Raw genomic sequence first — 17181 nt, 5'->3', positions numbered from 1 at the left:
ATTACAAGTTGCCCACACGTGCATGTTGTGCCTATTGAAGATGACGTCCTGTGACCAGAAAGTTGCCTTCTCCGTGAATAGCACATCCTGTGGGAAATCCGCCTATGCTGCACACTGCTGCAAGAACCAATGACAAAAATGAAGTCGAAGAGGGTAATCTGTCTCTTGCAAGGCTTGGACTCTCTGCAAATGGTATGGGTACAAACCATTTTCATGCAATACTCTCCAAACGGTGGAATGGCTCAGCTGCAGACAATGTGCAATAGCTCTTGTACTTGTCTGAGGTGATTCATGCACAATGCTCAAGATAGATTCTTCAATGCGAGGTTGTCGTGCACTTCTTCTCCTAGTGTCAGAGGTGGCTTCAAATGAGCCATTTTCACACAGAGATCGATATAACCTCTCGAACATTGTGTGCTTCGGCATACCCCTATTCAGAAACCATTCCTGGTACAACCGTAGCGCTGCTCTGCCGTTCCCATTAGAAGCACCATACATGAGACGCATGTCAGCTTTTTCCCTGTGCATAAACTCACCCATCACGCTCAATGTCAGAGTTGTGAACGATCCTCTGATGCATCGGATGGTGGTTTGTCCAACTCACTACCGCCGTCTACAGCTGCATTGCCAGCCAAACACAGCTGTAGTTCCTATTACTGTTAGTGTTCCCTTTTTTGAACATTTATTGTGAATACTGTATTGATGCAAAGAAGCACTTTGCGTTAATTTTGTACATAAAGACATTTTCCTCTCATGTTGTTTTTTTTGCGTTCCTGCCTTAACCCGCCACTTTAGACCCTACATTCCTATACAAAAAATGCATGTTTTAGTATGCTCCACCACCCCTCCAAGTTTGTCCCATGATCTATTAAATACCTTGTATATTACATGCTATTAAAACACCTGAAAGTCTATAAGACTGCTCTGATGTGTACAACTTCATTTTTTACATTATAATTATACTATACTTTTACATCACAGTAATTTCTGGCAAAAAAAAAAAAAAAAAAAAAAATTTAAACATACATACATGCTTCATGGCTTTTTCACCAATCATTGGCGATATACGTCGGACATTTTCAAGAAAATCATTCAAATCTGACTTAGAAGCTTCTTTGATTTTTTCTCTGTGTACTGGAATCGTAGATTTCATAGTCTGAGCAAATCGATACCGACTAACCCTAGGTAAATAAGTATGCTCTAGTTGTTCTAAAATTTTCAGCGCAGGATAATACCTAGAAGAGTCAAAATAACTAATAAATTATATAAATATCAAAAGGAAAAATAATATATGATACATTGCTTAATAAAATGGTTTTAAATATTACAAGGTAAAAGTTAATACACAAGAGAGATTTTTTACTTTAAAAAATACCTTTTTTCCTTCATTTGGTACATTAACTTGAAATACATTTCCAAAACTGGCTGGCACAGGTTTAGACTCTCTATAGCACATGATATATTATATTGAATTTTTCTGTTTTTCACTAATTCATCAGCTTTCTGTATGACTTTCTTAGCACTCTCTTGAAGCTCATCATTTGTTAGTAAGACTTCAGTCTATAATATGAAAAAACATAACATACTGCACCATAAAAACATAAACATAACATCTACATCAATACCTTAACTGTGAAAAACTTAAAATTAATATAAAAACATTTTAATTTTGGCAAAATTTTACATGTCTGTGATCACTATTATACGTTTCAAAATTAAGAAGCATTTATGAAAAGTTAAAAAATTTGGTAACTTTTACAGCAATGCAGTATTATAAAAAGTTGCCAAATAACTCTTCACATGAATAAAAAGAATGATACTAATGTCAAATTCCTCCAATTAGTTCCTATTCTTTGATCTTGACTACTAAATACAATTCCTCATTAAAAATAACTTCTAGGATTACTTTTAAAATTTCGGAAAAGTTATTAAAAGAAGTTATGACATGAAATGTCTTGTTTTCAAGCTCATAATATTTTTAAATTTCTATTTACTAAATCTACTTGAAATAAAGCTTGTCCATGTTGTATATGCTGCTAAAATTGCACCAACTTTAAATTTCTTACTTCTTTAAATAATCTAAATAGGAATAGAGTTTTTTTTTTTTCTTTTTATATATATATATATATATATATATATATACAGCTCTGTTCATTATTATTAAATAAAATTTTGAGACATTTTTTCTTAACAAACTGACTGTCATTTATGAGAATACTTGTAGTTGGCAAACATGTTACTTGCCAGCTACAATATAACTCATTATTGAACTAAAAACTCATAATTATCTAAATCATAATTGAACTCATTATTATCTAAATCACTAAGCATGAGTTTTGCCATAGCAAATGTATGCAATGTTTAGGTGTTTAGTGTGCATGAAAAGCCTAAATAATAACCTTGGCATACTGAAATGGATCATTCATTTCTCAAAACATAGGTACAATAACTAAATGTTAGAATGCAATGGTAGTCTAAAGGGGCAATTTGCCCAAAAGGACTATTAATTTCACTTTGGCATTTTGCATTGATTTACTACAAGCGTTGCTTCACTTTTCAAATTGTTGCCACCAAATATTATCGCCCTATATTATATTTAAAGAAATTAAATAATGAAGAATCTGCATAAATGTATGCATGTTTCTTGCATTGTGATAAAACAACAGTAAATACAGCCATCCAATTTTGAATAATGTAATCCTCCTGCAAATATGGGCATCTGAAATTTGTTTTATTATCGATTTCATATTTTGTAACAGTTTAACGAATTTTTGATTAACAAACTCAAGGATTTCAAAACAAGCAATGGCAATGTTGTACAGAAAAAACATTTTTATCTCCAGCACGCAAGACTGTGTATCAGAAATTCTAAAGATATGCTCATTTAAAAATTATTTTGTGATATTTCTCTTGAAGACTCAGGTGTTAGAAACACTAGTCAGCAGGCACTTACATTATAAAACCACATACTGTATTTCTCTTGAACTGAATTTTATGGTTTAAAATGTGAAGAACATATTCAATAAAAAAAAAAAAAAAAAAAAGTAACACACAAAATGCTAGAAAAACTTTCCTTTGCACATAATTTAAAACCTGAAAACTTTCAGATTATTTTGTTTTGGAGGGAAAACGCTGGTTATTCAGTTGGAAATGCTACAAATGGACTGCTAAAATTCTTGTTCAGTGACTTGCGTAAGATTAATGGAAAAGGCTAATCTTTGGAAAATGGTAACAGATAGTTTGGCGACATTTTGGTAAGGCGATAAAAGTTAGTAGCTAGGACTTTAGCAGTGTACATGGATAAAGTCAAGAGTGTGCGCAATGCCATTTTTGTGCAATTCTGGGATGTTATTTTAAGTGAAAGTAGGTCGACGTGTACATGGATACAGTGTATGTGCAATTCTTAAAAACGCGGCAAGCATTTTGCGATTCTGCACTTTCTCCCAATTTCGCACCTAATCTTCGTCATGATTAAACACTTTTGTTCCATAAAAGTTCTGGCATAAGCATAATTCGGCTAGCAGATTGTTGGAAAAAAATATTAAATAAAAAAAAAAAAGCCTTTACTTTGTGAAAAAAATATGGTGTCTAAAAAAAAACTCGCAGGTTGCTGTAGTAGAGTTGGTCGTCAAATTTTCGCCAAAAAATCGCGAACCAAAGTTTAACCATGGAAAACAATATACTGCACATGCAGAAGTTTTGTGTGAATGCACAGAATAGGTGAGTACTGATTACCTAGATCTGAATTATCATGCAGTTAGCACAGGGAGCAGAAATATTATTTCATATGTCAACTATGAGTACAGTCATGTGAATTTATTTACAGCTAAAAAATAATGTGTTATATCTATGCTTAAAAGAATAAAGCAATAAAAAATAATTTAAACTATAAAAATGCAAATAGGATCTTGGTGTATATATCAGCTTTGGCAGTGAATGTGTTAAATGCTCAAGTTACATTTCACAATCAATTAACATTTATTATGGACATTAATAAATAAGTTACTAAGACACAACTAAGAATACAAGTCTCAAGTGTAACCCTAAAGTTGATAAAATAATGCAACATTATTTTATCAACAAACTGATTTATAATTAACAAATCAGTTTAGTAAAATGATATGATAAACTGCACATATAAAATTTTGAGCTGAAGGTTTGGGGTTAGAGATTCCACAAGCCCAAGAGAAAGATAATTAGGTACTTTTCAGCACCTGTGAAAGAGAAGCCAAGTATGTGATGAAAACCCATAATTGTAATTAGATTAAATAATATATATCCTAAATATTATATATTATTTAATTCTAATTAATCATATATCATAAATATGTTGCCATCTATATACTATTCTTGTAACTAAAAATTGATCACAACTAAAAAACCAGGTATTTGACTTATCTTTCCCAGGTTTTCCAGATGCATAATGGAAAAATACCGACAATTAAAAAATTATCTTTGCGGTAGAATTAACTGCATACGTTTCAATACAGAGCAAAAATTACGATTTTCTTGCATATGAAAGCTTGTAGTACCCAGAAATTTTAATAAAAAATAACAATGATAACACAGTTAACTTTCAAAGCATTTTTTTAAATGTGAGTTTTAGTAATTTCTTAAGTTTCTCAATCCATATCATGTATGTATATATATATTCACATGCATGAAGTAATGTTATATAGTTAAGTCATGTGATTGTAGTAGCTTTCATTCAGCCTTCACAAAATAATCAATAATGGAAACATAATGTTTCTTTTTAAAAAGAATTATAAAAATGGTAGGAAAATGTCTAATCTACTACCAAAATACACCAACAGCATATCACTTTACTTGCAACACAATAGTAAAAACTTTCAAATCATAGAGGGTTAATAGTTTTAGCATAATTTTAAAAATTGCTGAATATTTAATAAAAAATCTCTATTACCCCAATCATACAATAATTTATGTAAAAGGAATGAAAGTTTCATTGCATAGAAACATAAAACTCATTTTGAATTTTTTGCACTTGCATATTATCTTGTCAACTAAACAAGTAGCATGATTTAGCACAAATTATGCATCAATGTGTCCTTTAGAATTCTGCAGTAACAATTGGCAACTACAGAAATTTCCACCAACAGTCAACAGGATAATACGTAAATACCAAATTAAAAAAAAAATCAAACTAAATTACACAGTTTTTGTTGTTCAGAAAGATTTTCACCTAGTAATAAATATTAAAGATAGAAGCTGAAAAAAATATGCAACAAAATATGGTTAAGACTATTTTTCAAAAGAAGTCTGAAATTTTTACAGTAAATTTTAATTAAATCAGATCCTCGACTTAATAATCAAAATAAACATCATTATAAAATACCTTTAATTTCTGGGCTTTGGTTCTCACTTGTAACAATTCACGTATGGAGTCAATGAATCCTTGATAGTGGAAGTTACACATGCGTTCAATATCTCTGTCATGATTTTTAATTCTGGCATCAAGCCTTTCCATAAACTTTTCATATTCATCTCCATCATATATTGCTCTAGAGATGAAATAGATAATACTTGTATACTTAATATTAGAAATGGAAATTAAAATCATGAAATGAAAATGAAAGCTGCCAATTGTAACACAAAAACCAAAACAGAGCTCATAATATTAGAGGTTAAAATGAAAATACAAAGGAGTAAAATTATTATTTCATTTTTATCAGGAATTCTTGTCAGTGTTTAAGAATTGCACCGATCAGCACATTTTTATACAAAATCCTTACCTCGGAAAAAATAAAACATTTATAACTAATGCATATTAATGATAATATTTTTACCAATTACTAAAACTTAATGCTTAAACATGGGGATAAGAATTTTACGAACATAATTTTCTGACAAACAACAACAATGCTAAAATCATATTCAAAATCTAACGCAAGTAAGTCGTCTCTAACATCATCGAAACACATATTTAATTTAATATTCCAGCTATTTATAAAAAATATATATATATATTTGCTCTGTATTTATCTCTCGAAATTCTACACTGCTTTAACGGAAATCCTTACTCATAAGTTAAAGAAGTTCAAATGGGAGGATATTGAAGCGGATATTGATACGAATCTCGTGCCAGGAAGTAACATTTCTCTGCAGAGCTCCGCATCTGCGGACGCAAAACACGCCGATAAGAAATCTCAAGAAACAGCATAAATTAAAATTTTATATCTTCCAGATTACGCACACAATAAAAGAATCCCGTATGATAACTTAATTACAACAAAACAGTGTTCTACTGCAAAAGAAAACAATCTCCGGCACACTAATATCAAATATTTCATTCATATTTTCAAAATTCGACATATATTCAGTTGAGGTTACCTAACAACCAAGCCTACGCTACTTGTGTCAGAAGTTTCTAATTCATACAACAACAGTTCATGCTCAGAATGTGGAATACGACTAGCATTCACAGTGCTGTCAGAGATGACATCTTCCGCCATGATACAAAAATCATTCAACAATGTTATGCTGCCATTGCAAGAATGTCGCCTGCAAAATTAGGATTTTTAAATGGCGTAATACCCTTAATATTTAACAATTTTATATTGGATAAGGGGTATAATAAAAGATAATTATTGGGCGATTAGTCCTATTTTTATGTAGGATTTTTTTTTCAGCTGCTGATTAGTTTATTTCATCTGTGAGGAGGGCTACGCTTTACTAAAGTTCACTTTAAGAGCTAATTATTATTATCTTTTCCGCCTTAAATTTTTCGCTTTTACGAAAAGAGAAAAACAAAAAAATGGAAAAAATCGTTCATCATTTATCTCATGTTTGATTGCCTATATTTAGAAGTGGATAAAAATGTATTATTCAAAATTTCGAACATGGAGTCACATTTAAAATCTTTTTAATCAGCTGGAAGCAGGAGACAAATCTTGTCTTTAATCGTTGAGGCCTACACCTATTCCTCTTATCTCGAAGTTAAAAGCCGAAGTTTTCTGTGACTCTTCACTCAACCTCACTATCATTATGCATCATCGTTATTGCTAGCATCTCTACGCCCTCGAGAGCGCTGCTTTCCGAAATTTAGAAGGCGAATGTGTTTCTTCCATTTAGTTGCTCTGCATATTTATTTCATTATACTTGCCCCTAATATTAATTAGATTTTATGATTTAATTACTATAATATGATATATTGTTTATATAAGATTGGGAAAAAATAGTTTTATATAAATTAATGATAAACAATTCTTTGCTTTATGCCATTTAGAATTACAGAAAATACCTCAGGCTCCAAAGCAGAGGTAAACTGCGTCTAGTAGTCTCGTTAATAACTTATGCTAAGAATTTTTATCATAACACTATAAAGAGTTTTATGAAGTCTTAATAATAACCTATAAAATGTATTAATGCTTTTTAATCAATTAATGTAGGTTTTATTTAAAAATATCAAATTATAGTTTTGGTAAACAAGGCCTCATGTTTCTATATTAAAATGACCAGGTTTATCTAAATCCATAATCGCATAAAAATATTAAAAAGTAAGAAAAGATCTAAGAAGCCCAATATTATCATTTTAAGTAATTCACATAAAATCGAAAAGAGAAAAGATCAATATTCTATTATACAGTATTACAGAGACAGTTCAAAGATTTATGCATGCTAAAAGATTTTACCTATCTATTGGTTTAACTCTTCGTGATGTTGTATTTCTGCATTCCTAAGTAGACTTTAGACTGTCGAAGTTTTGTTGATTTTTCAATCATCTACTATTATTTATTATCGAAATACACCCTCTGTTGCTGAATTTGTTCCCGATTTATACAATTTAAATATTAATATTACAGTTTGAAAAGAATACGATTATTTTCTAAAAATGACAATAATAAGTTTCCACTTCGTAATAATTTCATCTTTATACTTTCACTATCCTTCAGTTTTTTTAGCAGTTACACAAATCTTTAGGTACGATATATTCGTCCACAACTGGCTATTTACACTCTTTGTTGTCCTTCCTCGAAATATTTTTTTTTTTTCAAAAGTGTTCTTGCATATTTTCAATGCGACCACTTCAGAATTCTGAGCCCAGTTGAAATAGAAATCCAAAAATTATTTCGTAAACCATTTTTTAGTGGAAGAAGCGAAACGTCTGAAACGTATGTCTAGAAAACACGATTATTTCGTTCCTGAATGTAGTTCTATTCTGATCTTACAAAAGTACATGATTATAGAGAAAGATACTAACAAACCTTTTGCATAATGTTTGCAGAATCCAGGAATTTTTGCAGAATCTTGAATATTGCTGAGTAGGGCATAGGCTGAAATCCGGCCTATGATCTAATATGGCTAGCCATTTTATGCTACACTGAAAACATTGCAAATGGCCACACAGGCAACGCACAATATATTAATTTCGTTTAAAGGATTTGTTTGCTTAAGTACTTTTCTGGCATGTTATCAGCACGCGAGGATATATTAATCTACATAATCTGAAAATTCATACTCAGAGGTATTTACGTTTTAGTAGTTTTGGTGTACATAGTATTTTTATAAACAAATAGTAGCGCTTAAAAGCACATCAGGTTCCCCTGAGAACGTTTCTAAAACATATTACAATTACTACTTTACATACTAACAGTAGTTAGTATTTTACTACATTAAAAAGCATGGAAATCAAGTTTATGACAATGAGAAAAATTTACTCTATTAACAAGAATCTTAAATGGTGGATTTGACTACGCAAAGAAAATATGAAAATAATTCTTTTTCTACGTTATTATTTACACGTAAACTTTTGCATGGATCTCTATCTTAGAGATACAATAAACTTTTGCATGGATCTCGTCCATTACATTTTGTCCGTTAACTGCTGCATATTTTGGTTTTCTTGCTTATTTATTTGAATATGGATACGCAAACGAAGGTTATTTACCAAAGAACGATGAATTTGCAGCAAACGTTCTAAAGAAAACTGGATCACATACATATTTAAACGTGGGGAAAAACCATGAAATTCCTTATGCAGCTAGCCCATTCGCCAAGATTCAAGTCCAGTGTTCAGCGGTCCAATCCTCTCCGACATTACTGAGCCTTACATACTTGGTTCTTTGCTCAAAAAAAATACTTTTCATCTCAAATAGTATTTTTCTCAGATTTTCAAATATTTAAAATGAACATGAAACCTTTTTCACTTCCCCCACTTTTATTTCGTATGCTTTGCATTACTATTCGCAGTTGGCACTTTAATGTTATACAGAATTCGGAAGGAAATTCACTCAGTTTACGACAGAATGTATATTAGGTACGATTAGGTTTATATAACGCACGACTGCTTGAAGACACGATGAAAAGAAGACTTAACATGCTAAACACGTCTCAAATAGAAGTTTTAATCAGGGCTATCTCCTGCGAGTGTGCAGCACACAAGGACAGGATGATGAGGAAGTGCACCATTTTGGTACATTAGTTTCGAAGAGCTTTTTGCACAGCTGTAGAATGCAATTCCGACCACCTTTCATAAAGGATTAGGATCAGGAAAATAATTTATTTGAATCTATTTTTTGACATATTTGGTACTCTACTTAGGGTGATGTCTTAGGAGGACTTCCGTATAGCCCTCTGTTTTATTTTCCGCTGCTATAAATATCTTGAATTATAAATTTTTATACGGTGCTTTAATCGTGGAAATAAAGCTCACCAACGGTGAAACGGTAAAGTACCTGAATACTAGCAGTTTGATCTGGGCTCGATTCCAAACGAATGGGCTGGTTGCATGTTCGTTTTCCTTGTTTTCGCCATGCGTAAAGTGGATACGATCCAATTTCTCTTAGAAAGTCCTTCACGACGACATCTTTCCCTTTAGACAGACAGCCCTTGCGTGCTTTGCTAATCAAATCAAGTAAGCAAAATAAATACTGGAAATAAAACTTTACTACACCTATTAGAAAACTTGAATAGCAAGACGATAAAAAAACAGCAATGGCTTAGTCGCTTTGCTTTCAAAAAAAAAAATAAGCAGTGTAAAATATATAGGCAAAAATAAAATCTGAATGCTTTCAGATTTTACGTTACGTCCAAAGGGTCGTTTTTTTAACGTTTTGTGTGTTACCTTTATTTATTAAATATCATGTTCTTCGCACTTAAACCATAAAATTAAACTCAACAGCAATATCGAAAAATAACTTCAAAATGAGTATATCTTTAGAATTTCCGATAAACAGTCTCGCGCGCTGGGAAAAAATGTTTTCTTTTTCCGTACAGCGTTGCCATTGCTCGCTTTGAAATCGTTGAGTTTGTTAATCAAAAATTTGTTAAATTGTTACAAAACATGAAATTGATAATTAAACAAATTCTAAATTCGATCTTCCAGGTACCCATATTCGGGTCTAGATGTCCGTTATTCAAAACTGGATGGCTCTAGGTACCGTCGTTTTATCACAATGGGAGAAATATATATGCGTTTATGCAGATTCTTCATTATTTAATTTCTTTAAATAGAACATAGGGCGGTAATATTTGGTGGCAACAGTTTGAAAAGTAAACCGACATTTAAAGTTTTCAACGCAAAATGCTAAAACGAAATTAATAACGCTCTTTGGGGGGAAAAATACAGTCTGTACATGGTACTACGATAAGGTTGGTTGGGAAGTGATTATAAATTATTTAAAAATACCGGGCGTTAAGATTCAAAATAAGCGACGGCAGGCTTATTAGACAAAGTTAGTGGACTTTAACACTTACCCTCCCCAAAACAACTGCTTTCTACACTCATGTCCATAAATTAAGTATAATTCGGAGTCACGCGGAAATCGAAATCTAAAATAAATATATCACCTGTAAAATCACTACACACATCTTCAAGAATCATATGCAAATTTCAGGAAGTAATCAGATGACACAGGTGGTACGTCACAATGACGAGAGTGTAAGAGAATGATATATAAGGAATATAGGCAAAGAAGTAAAATTTTTCGCAGGCGCTTTACAAGCATTTCAGTGCAATAACCGAATAGTTATGACACAAAGGACGCATTTGGATGGTTTTTTACGTCGTAGAATTATCGGCCGTCTGGAATGTGGGCGTACCCAACTGGAAGTATCAACGAACTTGGAATTGCCCAAAGCGTCATCTCCAGGCTTTGGCAACGATTCCAAGATGATGGTAATGTGAGTAGACGTTACAGAACAGGTAGCCCCAGAGTTACAACGCCAAATGAGGACCGGTATTTGGCAGTTACTGCCAAAAGAAACAGGCGGAGCACAGCCTCAGACCTGTCTCGTCAGCTCTCTTCAGCCACTGGTACGACAATTTCAAGGCAGACCGTGTACAGACGCTTAGGGCAGATTGGTCTATATGCTCGTAGACCTGTCAGATGCGTTCCACTTACTGCAACTCACTGTCGCCTGCGGTTAGCCTGGAGTAGAGAGTATGCATTGTGGACACCGCAACAGTGGGCTTGTATGATGTTTTCCGACGAGTCCAGGTTTAGCTTGCTGTCTGATTCTCGCCGGACTTTCATATGGAGAGCTCCAGGTACCCGTTACCACCAAGAAAACATCATTGAACGACACCGTTACGGTGGAGTAGGAGTGCTCTTTTAGGGTGGAATTATTCTGGGTTCCAAAACTGACCTGCATGTTCAAATTGGAACAACGACAAGCCAAATCTATCGGGACGTCATTCTGGAACAACATGTACGTTTGTTTTGGGGCGCCATGGGCGCACAATTTGTGTTTATGGATTACAACGCCCGTCCTCACCGCGCAAACATCGTAAGCGAATTGCTTCATTCGGAGGATATCACCCGTATGGAGTGGCCAGCATTCTCACCGGACTTGAATCCAGTAGAGCACGTGTGGGACATGCTTGGCCGAAGAGTTGCAGCCCGGCAACATCCTCCTACATGTCTACCGGAACTTCGGAGAGCATTGCTGTTTGAGTGGTGTAATATCCCCCAAGATTAGATCGATAATTTGATACTCAGCATGCCTAGGCGTTCTATGGACTGTATGGCATCGTCTGGGAGACATACAATGTATTAAAAATCATACCAACCATGTAATATTCGTTCAACCATCTGTTGTTGAAACCAAAACTAAAACATAATTTCTTTAAAGGCCAAAGGCAGATATGAATTGGTATTAGGATCGTTAACAAAAACAGAAAGATTTTTTTGAATGTGAAATGCTTCTAGAAAATCCAGTTCTCCATTGGAAGATGTTTTTTGAATAATTTTGGCAGCAGAAAAATTGAAAGTGTGATTTTCGGACCAAGAATGTTGAGCAACAGAAGACTTATGTTTTTCCTTTTTTCTAACATATGCCTCATATTCCTTGACGCGAAATTTTAACACTCTCTTAGTTTGGCCAATGTAAATTAAACCACACTGGCAAGGAATCCTATAAATACCCCAAGAATTTATATCCGGAATGGGGTCCTTGAGTATGGAACTCTGAATTTTATTGATAGGAGAATAAACAACCCGAAAGTTAAATTTCTGCAAAATATGTGCAACTTTATAGCTAATTGATGGAAAAGAGGGAATGATAAAAGAATTTTTATAATCTCCTAAAACAAGAGTGTGCCCTTTAGTGTGTTGAGATGAGAATTTTTTAACTGCTTGATTAATAATATTGGGTGAAAAGCCCCTGTCAATAGCTATTGCTTTTAAATAATTTAGTTCTTCATCAAGGGCTAGTTTGGAGAAGCAAACTTGAAGAGCACGGAAAACATAGGAATAAAATGAAGCTAACTTTTGTTTAGTCGGATGACATGATTTAAAGTGTGGTGGAAGGCACACCGATGAAGGTTTACGGTAAACCGTAGTACTGAAGTTGGATGTGTTACGTGTAACCAGAATGTCGAGAAACGGAAGAGAATTGCTGAATAGCAGGATCAATAGAATTCATTGTTGAAAGAACTTTATTTAAATCATCTTTATTACCTTCAAACAGGGTAAAATATCGTCTACGTAGCGGAACCATGCCGGGAAGTTTAAAGTTTCAAACAATTTTGATTCATAATAACGCATGTAGATATCAGCCAGGATGGGACTGAGGCGTGACCTTCGAGAGGGAGAAGGCCATGACACTTAATAAACATGGCGGAGCTTCCTTTCCGATGTTATCGTCGGAAAGTCATCTGAATTTTTAAATTTTAGTTGGAAATATAACTTTATTATGCTGCTTTATTAATTAAAATAGCAGAAAGATAGGAGGATATACATACACACTTTTTAAGCGTTTTACAAATATTTTAATTAATTTTGTGAATAAATATAATTGAAAGAACATTCGCTTATTTCATCTGTTGCGAATTGTGCCAGATTATATGCTCTTCCCAAAATTTATAAAAGTGGCATTACTTTCCTTCCTATTGTATCAAATTTAGGTACTGCCTCGTATACCTTAGCTAAATATTTAGTTTCTAGATTTTCAACTCTATTAGACAATAGCATTTACACCATAAAAAATTCAATAGAGTTTGTAAAAAAGGTTAAAAACATTTCTTCTAGAAATTTACTCATGGTTTCTTTTGATGTAAAATCATTATTCACCAATGTTCCAGTGGAGAATGCATTAAGATGTCTAGAAACCAGACTTCGCGATTTTCATTTCTCTTGCATCAAAATTGATGAGATAATTTCTCTCACTCAACTCTGTTTGAAACAAACACATTTTGTTTTCCAAAATAAATATTACAAGCAAACTGAGGGATTAGCTATGGGAAGCCCCCTCAGTCCCATCCTGGCTGATATCTACATGCATTATTATGAATCAAAATTGTTTGAAACTTTAAACTTCCCGGCATGGTTCCGCTACGTAGACGATACTTTTACCCTGTTTGAAGGTAATAAAGATGATTTAAATAAAGTTCTTTCAACAATGAATTCTATTGATCCTGCTATTCAGCAATTCTCTTCCGTTTCTCGACATTCTGGTCACACGTAACACATCCAACTTCAGTACTACGGTTTACCGTAAACCATCGGTGTGCCTTCCACCACACTTTAAATCATGTCATCCGACTAAACAAAAGTTAGCTTCATTTTATTCCTATGTTTTCCGTGCTCTTCAAGTTTGCTTCTCCAATCTAGCCCTTGATGAAGAAATAAATTATTTAAGAGCAGTAGCTATTGACAGGGGCTTTTCACCCAACATTATTAATAAGCAGTTAAAAATTTCTCATCTCAACACACTAAAAGGCACACTCTTGTTTTAGGAGATTATAAAAATTCTTTTGTCATTCCCTTCTTTCCATCAATTAGCTATAAAGTTCTACATATTTTGCAGAAATTTAACTTTTGGGTTGTTTATTCTCTCATCAATAAAATTCCGAGTTCCATACTCATGGACACCATTCCGCATATGAATTCTTGGGGTATTTATAGGATTCCTTGCCAATGTGGTTTAATTTACATTGGCCAAACTAAGTGAGCCTTAAAATTTCGCGTCAAGGAACATGAGGCATATGTTAGAAAAAAGGAAACACATAAGTCTTCTGTTGCTCAACATTCTTGGTCCGAAAATCACACTTTCAATTTTTCTGCTGCCAAAATTATTCAAAAAATATCTTCCATTGGAGAACTGGATTTTCTAGAGGCATTTCACATTCAAAAAAATCTTTCTGTTCTTGTTAATGATCCTAATTCCAATCCATCTCTGCCTTTGGCCTTTAAAGAAATTATGTTTTAGTTCTGGTTTCACCAACAGATGGCGCCACTTGCTTATTCTTGTGCAGGCTTTTTTATCGTATCTAATAATTATTTCCTATCTTGTTCATTTGCGGTTTTGCAGCTGAGGATGGTGGTTCGGTAAAACCATCGAAACTAGTCCTGTGAAAATTTTGAATTTAACGCTGATTTTTGTTGTTTGACTTCTGAATTAGTATTTATTAAGCGTTTTATTGTGTCTTAATTAAGTTAAATTTGTTTTGCTTCTAACTCTTCCTTTGCCTGATTTTGCATTATCCTTAATTTATGGAGATGAGTGTATTTCTGTAGGTAGGTAAGCAGAGTTAAAGCAATAATATCACTTAAAATAATTTCAGAAAAGTCATATGACTGATTTAGGAATTGTAAAAGGTAATACAAAAATATCAAACTGATATTTATGTTGGTAATTTAATTTCAAACTTTTTTTAATCTATTCACATTTCGCACGATATTTTCAAACGTTTTAAGTAGGGTGAGTAAAATGCCACCCAATTCATTATTTAATGTTGAAATAATTACAGAAAATATTGTCCTCATGAATATTATTTATAAGCTTCAAAACTGTTCAAAAATTCGGCAATATCGTTCTTCTACAAGCATAGCAAAAAAACGACCTTAATATATATATATATATTTTAGAATTTATAATTCTGACATGATCAGGTCAGAATTATAAATGCTTCAACAGGGAACATCAGATAAATCCATAAACGATACCTAGGAAATTTTTGAAAGATAATTTTATTTTTTTCTTTGCAGAATGATCTGTAAGTCTGTGATAACTCAGCGATGACCTGTCGACGATAAGAAAACTGAAAGGATGACGATTTTTTTAACACTACATAGATAATATATGCACGTGAAATTCTTGCGTTGATATTGTTGATGTAACTTTGCTTAAAAATTGAAGACTTAAGAAAAGTTAATAAGAATATGCCTTCTCACGGTATTTAAAAATATTTAAGAAAACAAATTAATGGATATGTTTATTCGTTTCCAAATACTACCCAGTATTTAAAATTATCTCTATTTGGAAGGGGAGAGAGCTAGGAAAATTTTCTTCTTCTCCCGCCCCTTTTTTTTTTTTTTTTTTTCTTTTTACAGATCTGAAGTTAATAAAAAAAATATTAGTTATCAAGAATCTCCAAAAAAGATTTTAGCGACTTTTCAATGATATAAGTATAAAATGATATAGTTAATTTTAGATTTTATGGAAACTAAGCCTAATACAACAAGTGTATAATAGGTTAGATTATTTGAATATGGCAAAGCCACGAGGACTATCTGCATAAAAAGAGGGATGCCTTTCTGGAAAACTTACTGCAGGAAAATGGGTCGTATTCACGTTTACACGTAAGGAAAACCAATCATGCAACCAACCCTTTCGCCAGGGTTGGAACTAGAAAACGTCAAACTACCAGTATTCAGAGATCTTAACCACTCAGCCACTGATGTGGCAATAAATGACATCATATTTACATTGAAGTTCAAAATGCATTATTACTTTACAAATTTTTAAAACTTTTTCTTCTTTCCTTCCCTTACCTTATATTTTTAAAACAGAATTTTAAAAATTTCCATTTAACTTATTTCCTCTTCTGCCCATTCTTATAACTTTAAAATTATTATATATATACATATTTAAAAATTAGTTATCATTTCATGCTAGTTACTTTTTGACAGCATTCTGTTCGACAAGGGGTAAAGCCCCGTTACCATTAGTGCGTTGGGAAAGCGTAGCGTCTAAGACTCGACTTTAGTGGTGACTAATACTGTTTTTCACCTTTTTATTTACTCCAAAATGTCCAAGCGTAAAGTGTTTCACACCGCTGAAGAAGCATTAGAATATATTTTTTCTAAGGAGATTGAATCAGATATAATTGCTTTACCGCCTGAGATGGACGAGTTAACTGACGAAGGGTGCTTTGATGATGTAGAAATGATCACTTCTTCGGTAAAAACATAAATGATTTTGGACCTAACATGACGGAGCAACTGCCATCTACATCTAGCGCCAGTAATAAAAATGAAAACAAGAAAGAGTTAGTTCGAAATTATGAAAATAATGCAGCCAAAAGCAAATTGAACAAAACATAACCCTACTTATGCTTTTAAGGTTATTTGTCTGATGAAAATCTTGAGAGTATTTCAAATATTTTAGAAAATATGAATCCACTTGAAATTTTTGAATTTTTAACTCCCGAATTTTACGAATGTGTAATAAATGAAACAGAAAGGTATGCGAAGCCAGAGTTTTCAGTTAAAACAGATGAGTTGAAGAATTTATTGGTTTTTTGATTTTCTCTGGCTACCATACTTTATGTAATGAACGTGATTACTGGTCAGGGGAAGATTTCATGATAGCGACAGTAAAAAATGCAATGTCTCTAAATAAATATTTAGAAATTAAATCTGTAATCCATTTCAATCTGTAATCCAAAAATCAGACCGGCCATTCAAAATAAGAAACTTAATCACGGATATAAATCAC

The 17181-nt window shown here is 32.9% G+C and overlaps 1 protein-coding gene across 5 annotated transcripts in view; it reads right to left on the bottom strand.

The window, feature by feature from the left end:
* Positions 1–17181, bottom strand: part of Sec15 (exocyst complex component Sec15) — a 151912-nt gene that overhangs the window by 91521 nt on the left and 43210 nt on the right. For 3 of the 5 annotated variants that reach the window (XR_015042585.1, XM_035354487.2, XM_035354489.2), the window contains exons 2-4: positions 5357–5522; positions 1376–1560; positions 1031–1235 (exon numbers count right to left, since the gene is read on the bottom strand). Coding sequence is in view for 4 of the 5 variants with exons in the window: in XM_035354487.2 (XP_035210378.2) it covers positions 1031–1235; positions 1376–1560; positions 5357–5522 (556 nt within the window). In the remaining variant the exon portion in view is untranslated. Of the gene's footprint in view, positions 1–1030; positions 1236–1375; positions 1561–5356; positions 5523–5856; positions 6003–6351; positions 6505–17181 lie in introns of those variants that run through there. The other 2 variants (XM_035354488.2, XM_035354491.2) reach the window with 2 other exon arrangements.

Source organism: Stegodyphus dumicola, chromosome 8 (assembly GCF_044657685.1).
Source record: "Stegodyphus dumicola isolate Sdum_Otavi_A_Nest chromosome 8, ASM4465768v1".
Taxonomy (NCBI): Eukaryota; Metazoa; Arthropoda; class Arachnida; order Araneae; family Eresidae; genus Stegodyphus; species Stegodyphus dumicola.
Note: the sequence above shows the minus strand (reverse complement) of the source record. Positions and strands in the feature narration are given on the sequence as shown.